At 34.6% G+C, this 17006-nt stretch overlaps 1 protein-coding gene across 1 annotated transcript in view; it reads right to left on the bottom strand.

Annotated features, from left to right (window-relative positions):
- LOC121346458 (protein fantom-like) overlaps positions 1-17006 on the bottom strand; it is a 36173-nt gene that overhangs the window by 2607 nt on the left and 16560 nt on the right. The window contains exons 11-20 of the mRNA XM_041424305.1: positions 16754-16933; positions 15966-16083; positions 14373-14825; positions 13159-13310; positions 11601-11684; positions 9250-9421; positions 8030-8157; positions 5034-5217; positions 3434-3518; positions 1404-1537 (exon numbers count right to left, since the gene is read on the bottom strand). Coding sequence (XP_041280239.1) covers positions 1404-1537; positions 3434-3518; positions 5034-5217; positions 8030-8157; positions 9250-9421; positions 11601-11684; positions 13159-13310; positions 14373-14825; positions 15966-16083; positions 16754-16933 — 1690 coding nt within the window. The remainder of the gene's footprint in view (positions 1-1403; positions 1538-3433; positions 3519-5033; positions 5218-8029; positions 8158-9249; positions 9422-11600; positions 11685-13158; positions 13311-14372; positions 14826-15965; positions 16084-16753; positions 16934-17006) is intronic.

Genomic DNA, 17006 nt, shown 5'->3' with positions numbered 1-17006 from the left:
ATTAGGAATTTTAAGAGTTTTGTGAAAAGTGACTTTCAAGAATTATGTCTACCTCACTAATCAATCTTATCAAATAGGAATTGTGACAGTGGGAGGTATGGTCACAAATTCCAGAACAAAAATCAATCTTCCAGTGAGAGATTACAAAATAAATTTTTGGAGGAGCTTTTGTATTTGGACAAAATTATTGGTGGAGAAAAGCTTAAGTTCCTCAGCCACAGCAGGAAATGCATCAAGTCTGTATATTATTCTTCCAGAGTATGGAAATTTGATGATTCTTAGAATTTTCCTTATTGCATTCCGGTAAATTTGAGTATTACAGCAACAGCGTGGATGCAAATAATGCATGATAATGGGAATGGATAAGAAAGCCTATTTCTTTCCCTCATTACTCAGCTCCCCACTGCTCAAGTACAGGAATTAGACACAACAGTAGAAGCAGTAGTTACATTTCCCTGGCATTTTCCTGGGCCTCACCAGAACTCTTGCTATTGCAAAAGGCACCTTGTGAACATGGCTGCTCTGCACCCAATCATTGAACTAGTTCACTTACTGGGAAAGGAGAGTGACCCTTTTATAAAAGAGGTGCTTTCAGCTTCTTCATTGAGCTTCACCTCAAGGGGGAAAGAGGAGTGAGAGGAAAGAGTAAAGAGAAAAGTGCACCCTGTGTCTCTGCTGCCACGGGGAACAGGAAACTGAGCAAGGAGAGTATTATCCTCATAACTGACAAAAGGACCAAAAAGCCTTCTTAAGTCTTCTTATCAACGTCATAAAAATGCATCCTATGACCTTAGGAAATGCAAGATGCCACATTTCCTAATCACATCACCTTGTTCTAATGAGTCACAATGAGTTTGGTCAGTCTGTTACAGAAGGGTGCACACTAAAACTGATTCCTAATCAAAACCACCAGTATTTCACATTGTCTCATACACGTTTCATATGGAGGAAACAAAATGGAGGAAACAAGCTTGAGGTACTCGGGGCTATAAGGTAATTTCAAATAAAATATAGACGTTAGTAATACCAAATTGTTGATGAAAATTTTAATGCAAAACAAATTTTTATACAGAATACATATTCATTGTCCTACCACAATGAAGCATGTTGTAGAAAAGACAGAATTATAGCAGTGGACATAGCTTGAAAGTTCTTAGGTTTTATAAACCAATTTCTATGAGGTGAGAGTGCTGTTTGGTTTGGGTTTTTTTAAAAAACTTTAGGGAATAATACTAATAGGTAGTTTTTGCAGACTTTTGCAAACAAATGTGGAAGTTATTAGTTAGTATTAACGAATTTCTTATTGAAACAATTACTTGCACAGTAATGCCTGCAAAGCAAAGTAGAAATTCAATGAATTTTAGGCTACAGAAGTTTACAAGAAAGCGATCTTTAAAACTTACCATCAATATCTTGCTCAATGATATCTCTTTGCTTCTGGAATATCTCTTTTAAACTGACATAAGCAAACCCAATATCCTCACATTCAAGATCCTGCTCATCTTCTGGAGGATCACTGACCACTGTAAATTTTAGGCTTAAACACACATGCACAAAAAAAAGTTATTTTGCTTTCAAAAAAGGGTCAACAATCAAATTACAAATGATGAAAAAAGAAAAACCACAATACTTTACAAGTTTAAAATGCATAAACACCCTTGGTGTTATGGGCAGAGTATTTCCATAAATTTTGTTTCTTGGTGGTCCTCTTGCTACAAAAAAATGGGAAACTGGACTACCGATGAACTTCTGCCTTCCTATTTATTCAATACAGAACTGAAATTTCAGCACAAGCCAAACCAGACATTCTGATAACTGCAGGAAACCACCTAGTTAGTAACACAAGGGACAGTAGTGACATGATGGCACATGTAAGAGATTAATGCTTCTCTTCTGAGAAAAAGCTCACTGCTGTTATTTTACCTTATTTTTACCTCGGGTTTGTAAAATATTTAGTATAGTTATCTGTAGCACACAGACCAGCTATTGTTTCACTGTGCTGAGGAATCAATCCAGTGCAGGTGGCTCAGGAGCAGCTGCAGGTTAAGCACTGGAGGAGCCCAGCCCAAGGCAGGAGGCTGTGAACCCAATACCCCTTAGCACAACAAAGGGCCCAGGGACCCATGGCCCACTCAGGGGAGGGACACTCAGAGACACAGGCAGGAACCAGTAACTCCCAGACTGTCCTGTGAGGGTATGAAAGCCCACGGGTTCCTTTGTTCAGGGTCCTTACTCTGAGGCTCCAACTTGAACTGTTACTGTCTTATTTAATTACTGCACCAAAAAGTTATTTTAAGGACTGGGACCTCTAAGACTCTGAGACTGGACACCTGTGCTGGAGTTGGTGAAGGCAACTGGTCAGACTGGACAGTGTGGGGGGTGTAGCTGCCAAGGGACCTCAGTCCCAGATCAGGTGGTGAAGTGTAACTGCCACAGTGGTCCTGGATGGTTGGACAGGGAAATTTCTTTGGCAACTAAATTATCTGCCAGGGAAATAAAAAGGAGTATTTTGTCCTCATTATTGTTAAATCTTAGTAAAACATGCTTTAGTAGAATATGTTTAGCAACATTCCTGATATAGATGCCAAATAAGGGATATGCAATGAAGAGAGATCATTCTCTCTTTCTCGGAGTGAATCAGTGATTTGCGAGTAAGATTTACAAATGACTCTGATACTTCAAATGCAATCAGCAGGTATCCTAGTCTTCTGTAAATTGAATGGATCTTTAAATTACTAGTCGTGCCATTTCAATGAATATTGACATTCAAGAAGAAACAGAATCAAAGTATGTCATTCATTCTCTCCAAGTAATGCACATGGCTACCTCAATGAAAAATGAATAAGAACAAATTTATTACTATAAAATTGAACAAGTCTAATTTCTAGTCTTTCTCATATGTATTCATATAATAGATGTCTGCTACATCCATATATATACACATATACTTTTTTTTCCTTTAAATTCTGGAGCCAAGGAATACCTCCTGCAGTTCTTAAGACTCCTTTTAGTATTCTGAATTCAGAAAGCAACAAATGTACTACTCTACCATCGCACAGCTATGTGCTTTTCAAATTAGTTACTGATAGACCACTGATGATAGACTCTAGAAACTCTGTTTTGTGAAACAAAGTTGTTTAAAAAAATACACCAACAAAACAAACACCCCCCCCCCTCCAAATTAAACCACAGCACTAAACAAACATTAGATGAGTTTGTAATACTCCATTCCATATGCACCAACTTGGAGAATAAGACCAGCAGCAGCCAGATCACAATGCAAGCATCATTCCTAGCTGAAACAATTATTTTTTTCTTGTTAGTGATGTATTAACTACTTAGGGTTACCATGTCAGTAAAGACAAACAAAAAGACAAACCACAAGCAATTTTCACAAAGACCTATAATAGAGGTTTTTAGTATTAAACTGTACCTGTCAGCAGGTAGATCTGGCTTTAGAAGAATCGACTTGAGATACTCTCTTTCTGCATGATTATCTTCCTTATCCACATTTATCACTGCAAGGCAAATAAATTAATATAACTGGTTATCAATTGTTTTTCACCTATTAAAATAAAGAACATGAAGAAAAGAACACAATAAAATAAGCGTTTATTTAATTTTCCTTTCTAAGGAAAAACAACAATGTTAGAATCAAATGTTAGAATCATGATCTAATGGTGTGCCACTGGCAGGTTTACATGAACACTGTAAAAAGATACAAAAACAGCACCTAAGCATGTCACAGAGCTGCTACTTTCTATTAACGGCAATAGCAGCCATGATTTTAAAAGCCATGATTTTAAAAGGGTCTTTACTGCTTTGTATTTGAAGTGATTTACTAATTTTCTTCCACTAAGGAAGCTAGAGATAATGAGAATATATGGCAAAGTGCTTATCCTTTTTGACAGCCTCAGTAATTCAATCCTCCTTTCCTGCCACAGTATTTCAATACAAGAAATCTTCAGACCAATGGACTGCAGAAAATCTGTCATCTATATTCCCTCTCAAGTGGGCAATGCCAACACAGCAGTGATTGATGTGACATTTCTAATTCTCTTCAGTCTTCAGCTACACACGGAACAATCCAATAATCTATGAGTAAGAGAAGGATCTAAATGAATGAATTATTTGGGAAGTTGCATTCTAAAATCAGGTTTGTAGATGGTAGCAATTTTAAAGGTCTGACTAAGACACCATTTCTGCAAAGCCAATTTTTTGTAATTATTTTAAAAGAATGCTTAATTTGAATGTCTGTATTAAGGGTTTGTAACAAATAGCAATAACCCTAACCCTAACCCTGATTCACCCACTCCAGAATACTCTCAGCTAGAAGTCCAAGACTGAAGCACTCAGGCTGAATCTTAAATGAAATAAAATTTTACCAGGAAGAAGAAGTTAATTGAAATATCATGACATAGCTGGGGAAATAATTAAAAAGAGAATATAAATTATTACAATAGTTCTATGTATGCTGGTAGTGTAAATATAAAGTATTAATTGGCAATGTATTAGTATGAAACAAGGACGAATTAGTTCCCCTATTAAAAAGTTGTCATTAAAGAAACAATGAGTATTTGCAAGTAGTGATGAAGTCCAATCACATATTCTCTCTTTTCACCTAAGTTTTAGATGTACAGGTTAAAATGTTTTTCTTTTGCTAAGATGTATCATCTTGTACTGATAGAAACAATAGATCATCATGCTCTTCTAAAAAGAATATACAGATTTTAGTTATGTGCAGTCTGATTTTGAAATTTATGCACTAGCAGCATATTTAAATGTTTTGTGATGTTACCATTTTATACACCAGCCTCCTCTGGCATTTCGTTGCATGCTAGATAATTGCATACTTACCTAATTTCTTAAAAATCACTTTTAGTATTTCCCAAGTATCTGGAAAATAGGCAAATAGAGTCGGCACATAGAGAAATGCAACTATAACATACAAAAAGTAGGCTTTATTGCAGGTATTTTCATAAGACAGAACTGAAGAGAAGAACCAAGCCTGCTCAGAAATACATCAGACTTACCAGTGCTATAGTTATAGTGAATCCTCTTACCACCAGGTGGTTTTGGAAGTGACAGTGGGGTCTCCTCTGCAAGGAAATTGTTTAATCTGCATTCTACAAACAGCTGCTGTATTGTTTCATCTGCTGTAATTCGTGACTCAGTAAGACCAAGTGATGTAATTTTAATCTGGATTTTTTCAGCTTCCTATTTAAAAACAAAATATAAACATAATACAAATGATTTTTTGTTTCTTCAAGTGTTAACACAAAACAAACATATGTATATATATATACACACATACATATACATACATACATATATACATATATGTATATATGTATATATGTAAACCATCAACTTTTTATATGATTAATACTGATTGACGGACATATACAAAATGAGAATCCAAAGCTCCAGAGTTTGTAGCTAAGACCATTGTTGCAAGAGATACTGATTTCCATTCAATGTTTAAAACGTTTTTGTAGTAGTCATAGATATAGTCTGCTCGTTATCTTTAGGTAAAAATGCTATCAAAATCACAAATTCCAGCTGTCATCATTTTTACCTACACAGCAAAGTGATCCTGTAACTGCTTAAAATACTGTCAGTAATACAAGGTACTGAAGTTTTCAAAATAAAAGAGAATTGTTAGTACCTACTGCAGACTATACTACAAACAGTTCAATTAAAACCCATCAAATCACAAAATTGTTAGGTATGTAATGTAATAATGCATTTGTAAAGAATTCAACTTCATATAGTGAACCTTCCTAGTTAAGTCAAACACACCTTACAAAGTTAATTTTAACATGTGATAACAAAAGTAATATCCCAATTGTTCTTCACTGTAGCCTTTTCTTATTGTCTTTAAGTAAAGTTACTGAAATTCTTCTGTTCCTTATATGAAATGGTTTCATACTGCTCTGCAAAGTCTGGAATATTTATGTAGAGATAAATTTTAGTAAGTTTTATTTAGGTGGGCATGTCGGACTCAAGAGAAAGAGTCATAAATATTTCTTGAAGTTACTCTGCGAAGAAAGAAAAGCCACAGTGGTTTCCAAACTGGAATATGTAGGTGAGCATTCAATGACGATATTTTTCAAAGAGCAAATAGAACACATTGGATACAGAAATGTTGAATTTTTTAAAAACTTATTTCTTTTCAGTAGATTCTTTTTATGACTTTATTAAAATATTTCTTCTATATGGAAATATTTTGACAATTTTCATTCCTAAACTTAAATCACTTGAAGTACTAAATCACATTCAAAGTATTAGCTTTCTATATTCAGTCAGAATTCCAAGTTAATGTTCTTATTTAATATGGAGATACCTTACATTTTGCTGAGAAAATTATAAAATGAATCAAAATGAAAAGCAATGTATCCTATTGTAAAAATATCCACCATACAGAATAATTTCCATTGCTGTCAAGTCCTTTCAGTATTTGATTATGTAATTTTACCCCCTCCTTTCAAAAGACTTTTCTTTTTATTATGTATCCTATGACACTTTAACAAAAAGTCCAAATCTGGATCAATATTTCAATAAGGTTCTTCCACTATTCAGCAGGTTCATGGAAATTCTACCAGGATGACAGAAAAAAATTCCACACCATTCTGTCTCGACTAATAATGGTTTCATGGCTTTAGCAATTTTTTTTCCCTAAAATCTAGTAAGTTAAATGGCTACTGAATGTCATTAAAGTGATGGTCTTTCACTTGAGCATGCTTTTCATATTCAAATTTATAAATGAAATTAAACAAAATTAAGTATTTTATAATCAATCATACATCATAGACAAGAAGAAAAAATAAAGAAGCAACTGGTATAGCTTGATACTGGAAAATCTGTTAGATATGCCTTATGATCAATATATCTAAGAAATAACTATGAATTGTCTAATTTGCAACATACAAATAACCCTGGTATGATCTTAAATTACTTATATAGTGTGGCATACAATTCATGTTTATAGGATAATTAGCACAATGATCTCCAAAAATCACAAAACTTACAGTATTTGAGTATCAGCAGGATAATTATCTCGAAAGATAAAAGGCAGTGACTTCTGATCTTAACTAAACAAAAAAGAATTCAACAGCAATTTTGACATGCTGTATTCTATAATCAACCCAAGAATTCAAGCAAAGTAATGCGTATTTTTAAAATCCATCTTTTATCACATGTTGCCTTAATAGTGTATAGCTTTTACTGGTTTTATCTAATGTTCATAAACATGCACATTGTTACCAAAAAACAGATCAATGGAGGAACATAGAAATTTATCAGCCTGAAATTAATCTACATAAAAAATCCTCTCAGAATTGTTCTTAAATAATTTTGATAAAATAAAATATAGGATGACTAGAAAAGTATAGAGCAACTGTATAATAGTTTGACTTAATAGTGATTACTAGTATTCATTTTAGTTCTCAAAATTACAGGTGAAATTTTTTTACATTTTACTTATAAATAATGCAATCTTCAAAAGTACCTTCTGTATTTTTCTGAAGAACATATAAGTGACAGCATTTCTACAAATCTACTATGTAGTTGAAGACATGTTAAAGATGTACTTTCTACAGTTTAAAAAAAAGGAGCAGTATTTCTTATACATGTTTCTTGTTACTAGTTACTCTGTAAGATACCACATAGTCTTGAAAAGACCACTTAAAAAAATCCCTGCCTCTAGGATATCACATTGCAGAACATTTAAACCTGTTAATTTTAAGTACTAGTTTTATGGCAAAGATTGTTCAGTCAATGTTAGATCTAAAAGTGTGAAATTTTTTTTTGAGACCTATCCTACTGAAATACTGTTCAAAGTAACTTTTCCAAATTTGTATCATGCTGTGCTATTTTGTATATACGACTTTTAGTCCTGAATTGCTGGTTTTCAGAATAAGTCAAGAGAATTGATACTGTACATGTACAGCTTCACTGAAAACTGATGTTAGATATAGCAAAGCTACTTTTAGAGGACATTAGGCTTAAATATTTTTCTTAGTCTTACCAAATAATTGCCATGTATACTCTGACTCAGCTGCTTAATATTTGTGGATACTGGACTTGAAATAATACAGTCATCACTATCAGTTTTTACTGATTCAACAGCATACTCCTCTTGATGATCTTCTTGATCTTTAAAAAAAAAAAAAAAAATATCAATGCAGGTAACACCCGCTATATTTTACACCACCTAAGACTTAATAAGAAATCTGATAGCAATAAATTTCCTTTTCTAATATAGAAAGTGCCAGGTAAATCTTCTCTTCCTTGAAGAAGATTAACACTGTGAATCAATGACATTTAGAGTAATCTAATCTGTATTTTTTCTGGTTTGTTAAAAAAGTAATAACGTTTTCCAGATGGAAACTGGCTAATAGAGTAAGTCCTGAAACTAACTAAGTATGCACAACTGTTAGCTTTATTTAAGAATATGGTCTGAATTTCCTCTGACTTCCTTTAATACCATGCATATGTAAAAGAAGAATGCACCTTTTTTCTTTAGTAAAAAGGTAGTTCTGTATGCAGGTGCATTACTTTCTGTAACATTGCAGAGCATGTTTTTACATGAAGCACATTATAAAGACAACTGGTATTCCAAATCAACACTCAACAAGTTTTTCCAGTCTTTTTAATGAATTCTTATGCAAAAGCTGCCAACAACTAAACATAAAATTTTAGCATTCTGCTTCTGCTTCTATTTTAAACTTGGTATCATGGACTTGGTTACTGCTATAATAAACAGTTTAAGCTTGGAGCTGGAACAGGTTGACCTGGCTTTTATAGTCTTTAAATAAATCTAATAACTTTGTGTCACACATGTGATATGGCATCCTAGGCCTCTCACTCCCTGAAAGGATTCCTGTATCAGTGTTGGCTGTTCTCTGCAGACAAAAAGAGCATATTCATTAAAATGGTCTTTGGAACAGCATAGATCTAAGGGAGAATATGAAGACATTTAAAATAGAAGCCAGGCTTCCTTTAGTATTTTATGAATCTAAGTAATATTGATTTTTACAATCAATTACAATATGGTTTCCATTTGGGAAGAAAACACATGTTATCCACCACGCAGCTTCAGCTGTAGCCTACGCCAGAATATAATTTATGTCATGAAGTTTCTCATAATTAGGGAGCTTCCACTACTAGTAAGAAATGCTTATGAAAATGGAAAGAGAACGTTTTTTTCAGAAAATACAGCTACTTATTAATAACAATGAATTCTACCTTCTGGTTCCAATTCTTCGATTATTTCTGTCTCATCTCTAGAAGTAATCAATGTTTGGTCAGCCAGCTGCTCCTCTGACAGATGAGAGAGCTCTTCTTTTTCCTGCTGAATTTCTTCAGCCATCTCCTTCACTTTGTCACCTGACAGCTGTTTAGCATCCTCTACCACATGCTACAGAAAAAGAAACTTACAGTCCTTATAAAACTCCTTGAAAAGCAGAAGTAACTAAAGTTCAAAACTTGAAGAGTTACGGCCCACATTCATTATCCAGAGCCTTTTAACAACTGTATTGCTTACGCAGTGCAGGAAACAATGAGAAGGTGTCAACTGCTGTAACACATAATTCATATACAGCAGAAAGACATTTATCTAACTGCATTTGTGAAAACATAACTATTATAATGATTTTGTACCTATCAACATACATACAGCCTGTTTGATTTCCAGTTTAATCTTTTTCTACAAGTTCTACAATACTCAGTCAAAAAACCCCAAAACACACACTATATCCAAGAACTTTTGATAGCTAAATTTACACACATAGGCCTGTACATAATTTTACCTGTGTGCATGTGAACTGATTTTGGTATGAATGTTACTATCTCAAATCTGTAGTTAGGTCATTATTATAACTGCAGTGAACCCTATGGAATTGCATTTTAAATGTCAAAGTACTTCCATATTATTTTCAAATACAGATCCCTAAGTTAGAAATAAAACAAGGGGAAGCCTTTAATGTACAGTAGACAATTATTATACAAAAGTAGGTATAGATTTACTGGTGGAGAAGTATTTAGACAGAAAATGCCTCCTTTGCCTTCCTGCATTAGCATCACTGGTTCTTATCCTCTGCTAGAACTTTTAGTATGAGGCTGGACAATTCTCACAAGCAGTTTGGGTGAGTCAAACCATTTATCCCCTTTTAGTGAGTCTCCTTTTTTATTTGCTTTGGCATGTATCACATTGACAGGAAATTTTATTAAGAACTAGATTCTCTGCTATTGAGGAAATAACTGGAAAATGAAACAGACTTCCCATTTTAATCTGTCGAGCTTCTGCTTTTCTTGCATGGACACTTTCGTGCCATTTCATCACAAGACTTAGACATCAGAGAAGGCCCAGCTGCTTTATTATTTAGGCCTAATAGTACTTTTGTCCTTAACCAGACAATGAGGTTTAGATTTTTACAACAACTAGAGGAGCTGCTACCCAACAATGAAGACTTCTGATGGAGACCAAGTAGCTGTCTCACTTAGAAAATCCTAGTTTGTGAAAAATGGTCAAACTTTGAGAAGTTACTGTTTGGACAGCTGAAGATATTTTGTGTGTGCAACTATCCGGCTAACATTTCAGTTTTTCATATCTAAGCTCTCAAAAGATTATATTCACCAACATTTGACTTTCTGTTTTTTAAAGTTGATAAATGCAACAGATCAACTTAATTGTTATTTCCAGTCTATACTCTATAGCTCTCAACAAAGTTCTAGTCATAGTAAACCAAACAGTAACAGAATCTGTTAATTGAAAATTGATATTAACCTTTCAAAGAATATATCCAATTAAGTAATTTATGAAAGGAAAAAACCCCACAACTAGTTTTAAATTAATGCCATATTATTAATATTACAAATATATGTAATATATAAACATAACCTTTTATAATTGCCTGTTGAAGAACCTACCTTTACTTACTGGATTTACTTAAAAGACTAAACACAACCTATTTTTAGTTCTCCGAATGCAAATTATTTCAGAAGAAAATTTACAAAATGCAGCAAATACATTTGAGTTAGTTCCATGCAGACTCTCTCAGACTGGAAGGATATACAGATGACAGTGTAAGCCAAGTTGAGAAGTATCATTATTTTCAGAATCTGTGCAGTCTCAGCTGATAAACTTAATTTTAGAGGTGACTCTGAACTGTGTCAAATTGCATATCCCATTAGCCCAACACTCAGGATCTGTTTGGATTAAGCTGGTTTCTATAGGGGGATTTATATGCAGTGCAGGTGGCAACTGTAGAAAGACACTTGAATAATGCAGAGAGTTGAGAAACACAGTGTAGAGCGAGCTGATTGGTCCTGTTAGAACCTGCCCTAAGCCAGTAGAAACTGAAGCTTGTAAACTGAGGAGGACATCAGGCAGTTCTGAGGGAGTCACACAGATATCACTGCATTGCGTCCCCCACACATACACAGTACTATGCCATCATTCATTGCCTGGGACATCGCAGTATTGTGCTGCTAAAATAACCCAGTGTTCTTAATTAGCAGTTCTACAAATTGCCCATATGAAGCTACAAGTAGCCTTTCGTGCTTCATTGTGCATGACAGAAATACTTAGAACTTACTGCCATCTGTATTGCACTAAGATCCAGAAAAGAGACTCTCTTGTGTGCTTGAGCTGCACGCTGCTTCATTTTGAGTGCTGGAGTCTGTAATAAACAAATATATTGAAGAAAATTTATTGCCATCTTATTTTACAGTAAATTATGAGGAACTCTAATTTTTTTCAAAGCCAAATCTAATAGCACTAAATTCAATTCTAATCAGATACAATTTAACAGAATTCCTACACAAATACTTCTCAGATTAGATCATGGAACCCATGGAGATTTTATATATAATATAAATTTACATTATGGAATATTATAAAACTTTAGAGTTACTCCAGACATAGAATATTTTAAACAGCTTAGGTTAAAAAAAGCCCACTAAAAACTAGTATTTTAATTTATACATTTCAACCTGTTTGCTTTTATTTCTTAAATGACTGTTAAAGACATTTGAAAGTCCCTTCTTTTTCTGTGGCCCTTATTTAAATGTGATTGTAAAGTGAATTTTATTTTCAAAATGCTCTTCAATATCCAGCTAAAAAACTCAGCAAAAAATCCACTGTGAAGCAATCTCAATCTCATAATACTCCAGTGTTAAGAACTGCAAAACCTTTTTGAACAACTGCTTCACCCACTCTATGTATCCAACACCTAGTTGGTTTAAAATTCATGAATATGATACTAAAACATCTGCCACTTACAGCTCAAGAAAATGAAATGTAATGTCAAATGTTATAGTAACAATTTCAGTAAATAAATAAGTTTACGACTTTTCCTCTTCAGACAAGGTATAATTCAACTAGTTCTTGATCTCTTTATATGAAAAACTGCTAACGTATTTTCCAGTTCAAGAATCTTTAACTTTATTACACTTTGAACATATCAAGACTTGACCTAAGCTATTTGAACTTAAAAAGAAAGAACTTTTATTTTATCAAAACTATTGCAGAATCACAGAATGGCTTGGATTGGAAGGGAACTTAAAATTTAGTTGCAAACTCCCTGCCATGGTCAGGGACACCTTCAAACTAGACCAGGTGCTCCAAGCCCCATCCAACCTGGCCTTGGACACTTCCAGGGATGGGGAAGCCCCAGCTTCTCTGGGCAACCTGTCCCAGTTGAAGGGACGGCTGGAGTAGTGTCAGGAGAGGGACAGAGGTTGGACATCAGGAACAGGTTCTCTGCACAGAGCGTGCTCAGGCACTGAACAAGCTCCCCAGGGAACGGTCATGGTCCCAAGGCTGCCAGAGCTCTGGAAGCATTTGGACAATTGGGGTTGTCCCAATTTGCATTTGGGATTGTTGAGGTGTCTGTGCAGGGCCAGGAGGTCGACTCATTAATTCTGATGAGTGCCTTCTAACTCAGCCTATTCTATGAAGAATTTCTGCCTTCTAATCTAAATCAACTTTCCTGGAATTTAAAGTCATTCCCCCTTGTCCTATGCCCTTGTAAAAAGCCTCTCTCCAGCCTTCTCTTAGGCTTCCTTAGGTACTGGAAGGCTGCAATTAGGTCACCCTGAAGTTTCTCTTCTCCATGAAGTAATTCTCTCTACCAAGTACAGACCCAAACATACCTTGGATGGTTGTTCATGTTCCCTAAAACTGGGCGTTATATATCCCAGATCCTTTGACCTCTGTTTGTAGGGAATAATAGCTTGGTTCATAGGAACTTGTAACCTGATCCAGTATTCTACGGTACCATAATTTTGAATGTGTCCTCTTTTTCCTAAGGAATAAACAGGGGATTGCATTAATTTCCTTTTCATCATTAAGGTATATTACTCAAAAGCTAGGAAAAACCACAAATTCAAGATTTATAGAACAGCCACAAATTAAAGATTGTGCCTACGCATTACACCAGTACTTGTGATGTGAGATCTGTAGTTCATGCTAGAAACAGAAACGATTTCTCAAGCTCCCATTGTATGATCCAAAATCAAAACATGGCCATTTTTCCCTACTTATATATTTACTACAGGGTCAAATCAAAGTTCAATATTTTTATCTCCTTAAGGCAAATAAAGGTTGGGACATTTTTGTTTGTTAACCATTAGAAGTGTCCCAAAAAGTGGTATGCAATTTAAATTACTGGCAAAGGTACCACTTTACAATGCCTTATTAAACCAGATTCTCTACAACAGAAGGCAGTTAAGAGGTCACTGAATATGATGACCTGACAAAATGTTTCTAGAACAAAAAATAAGCTGCAAAGAACATTCAAGACTTCTTAGAAGTGTCTTGTCCAGGATACCTTAAAATTATTCTAACATAATGAATATAAATGTGCCTAAAATAATCCACAAAATGTAAACACCCTCCTAGATTGTGCTACTATATATATAGATACATTATTAATCATAATCACTATAATTTGTACCTTTTTCACTATTATATGGCAAACTTTGTCTTACCAGTTTAGACTACACCATTTCTTCCTTTGTTTATGGATAAGGAAAGAGAGGATATACTTATGACATTCAGCCCAGATACAAAGCATTGATGTTTGATAAGGGCGAATTGGGGGTGCCTCCTTTTTTGGGTTTTTTCCTCTTGCCCTGTGGCTGTATGCCATTATGGGCAAAATTGCACCCATCCCAGCTTTCCACAAATGTTGGCAGAACCACAAGAACAAGCTGCACATCCAACAGAAAACAGCATTCTTGTAAACACTTTTTTTTTCCTTTTGAAATAGTAATGCACAAATTCATTTTTGGTCAAATACGCATTATTTATCACTTGCAATATATGACACATCATCAAACAGAATATTTTGCGATATCTTAACTACCAACTAAATGTGCTGTGTTGTAGATCTTGCCATCGTTTTCCAAGATTTCATGGAACTTAAGCTGACAAGAAGCAATTGTTTCATAATCTATGCCGTATGCACGATGAACCTCCAGCGTGATGCTGTTTTCCTGTATATAGTGAAAGAAGCTATCATCAGACTGCACAAGAAACTGAGAAGTGAAGTCATATGATGGGGTCTTCCCATGAACTACTGGGGTTATCTGAAGTTCAAAGTCATAGAATGCGTAAGTACAAAAGGTTGCAGGCTCCCAGTCACCAAAAGTGTGCACAGCTTCAGAAGAGAAGATCACTTTGCTGATGTGAATTTCAAAAAGGTTCTCTCCTCTTTCTAAATGAACAGTTTCAACAAATCCACCCACTGGATCACTCGGCAATAGCTCTTGTCTGGACTTAAGTGGTTTTGTATCATACACAATGTCTCTTAGCTGGGCTGCAACAGATAAAATAGAGTTATAATATGATTGTCTTTTTAAAAACACAAATACAATTAATGACTGAGAAGAAAGGATAAAAGTATAATTCAATTATATTAACAATGTTACTTTCATAAAGGCATTATCAAAAATAATTCATACACTGAATGCCCACTGAGCACACCGGCAACAATCGAGAATATTTCCTCAATGGAGCTGCCTCAGTACGCATAGACACAGGCCTCTAAGTTATTATCAGGTTATAAGGTAGTGAAAAGGTAAAATTCAGAAGACTTATGCAATATTCAAAGTAAGTATCACTATGCAAATATAGCAGAGATTTAAGATGCACATTTTTATAGGGTTGATCTAAATTTGCCAGAGAAAGAAATAGTACATCTGACTTTAACATCTGTTACATCTTGAGTGGATAGAACTATCAGCAAAGACCTTCACATGTTTCCCAGCCTGAGGTGATAAAGGGTTAATAACTGGCTAACACAGGTTGGATGGGGCTCTGAGTAGCCTTCTAGTGGAAGGTGTCCTGCCCCTGGCAGGGGTTTGAAACGAAATGGATTCCAGCCCAAGCCATGCTGGAATTGTATGATTCTAAGAAATCAAACTACATGCTTACAGAATTAGGACATAAACCATGATAGAGTAAATGCAACATGGAGACAAAATGTGAAAATTGTTTCAACATCAGAGTTTGTAAAATATCCTATTTGAGGCTTCCTATGCACCTTTTACACAGTGAAGCCACTAAAAATATACTTGAAATTCCTCCTGTTTAAATACTATGTCAGTATATTATAACAAGGCTTGGGGGATTTTAATAACACAAAGTGATTCTGTAATGATAGTACTGCAAAGTAAAAGGTTGACCATAAAAGTATGATTTATGAAAAAAAAAACCAACCAAGTTTGGTCATTTTATTCTTATTCAGCAATAGCTGCAGTATGAAAACCACTTTGTTGGATTTGGTTTAATTAATAACTTATTTAAGTCAATGAAAATTAACTGGAATAGATACCTTTCCATGAAAGAATGGACCTTTCTAGTAGTTTTAGAAATGGAAAAGAGAACAAATTTAAAACAGTAATTTGGAAGAGATAAAATACAAAAAAAAATAGTGAAGAATATAATTTAAAGATACCTTCTAGTTTTCTGATACGTGCAGCTCTAACATCAAGAAGATGGGTATACTGTTCCAATTTTAACTCATAGTCTTTCTGTAGACTTTCCATCTTTCTTGTCATTGTTTCTACTTCAGTCTGAAAAACAATTGCATGTAAAAAGAACTTCTGAGAATTGTCTGTACTGATGTTGCACATGCTTTTGGCTACAAGTTAAAATACAGTTAGATTTGAGGAAAGAACATTTAGAGTATGCAAAAATAGCAGCAGTTTTTCACTTATCAATACAACAAATCAGTTCTAATGTCAGCAAAATCTAAAAACATCAATAGGAAAAACATAGTAGCTTTTGTTTTAGGACAATATACCTAACAGTTTCTTCAATGATTTTGTTATTTTAAATGCTAATTAATTGAATGAAAAGTCAAAATATGATCTGCACTATTCCAACAGTGGAAGTAGAAAAAAAGACACTGAAAGCAGAGTGGTATGGAAAAGGAAGCTTATTTGATAAGCACATTTACTATCTTACCTGTGAAGACCTGGTAGGAGCTCAGAGATAACCCTGAGAGAGAAGGCACAGTCTGAGGGTTAAGGGCAGGATGAGCTAAAAGCCACAATTTTGTCACTTGGATCTCTTATTATTTTTAAACAGTACCTTCAGCAACAGCAGATTTTATGTTTGGTTCCCTATGCGCAGACTGGCTTTGTTGCTGAATTTGCAAGTCTTAATTATTACAAGTGTCAGAGCTACAAAGGTTAAAATGTTATTATCAGGTTATTTCCTACTGTGAGTAGAGTTTAATACCTGGTAATCTTTGCTAATTTTGTGCTGCACAAGTAACAAATTCCTTGTCTTTTCAAGTTCTTGCACAGTTTCTGCATGTCTTAATTGCAGTTCCTGCATGGAGTATTCTAAATCTTTATGGGTATTATCTTCCACTTTTTCCAAGAACAGAAGGTCCACATTCTTTCGTTGCTTTTGATCCTGGAGCACATAAAAAAATTACAAGAAAATATTTTTGCAAAAGATTTGCATGTATTTGTACATGGCTTAATGC

Source organism: Onychostruthus taczanowskii, unplaced genomic scaffold, assembly GCF_017590055.1.
Source record: "Onychostruthus taczanowskii isolate IOZ18803 unplaced genomic scaffold, ASM1759005v1 scaffold81, whole genome shotgun sequence".
In the NCBI taxonomy this organism is placed as follows: Eukaryota; Metazoa; Chordata; class Aves; order Passeriformes; family Passeridae; genus Onychostruthus; species Onychostruthus taczanowskii.
This window is presented reverse-complemented; position numbering and strand designations above follow the sequence as displayed.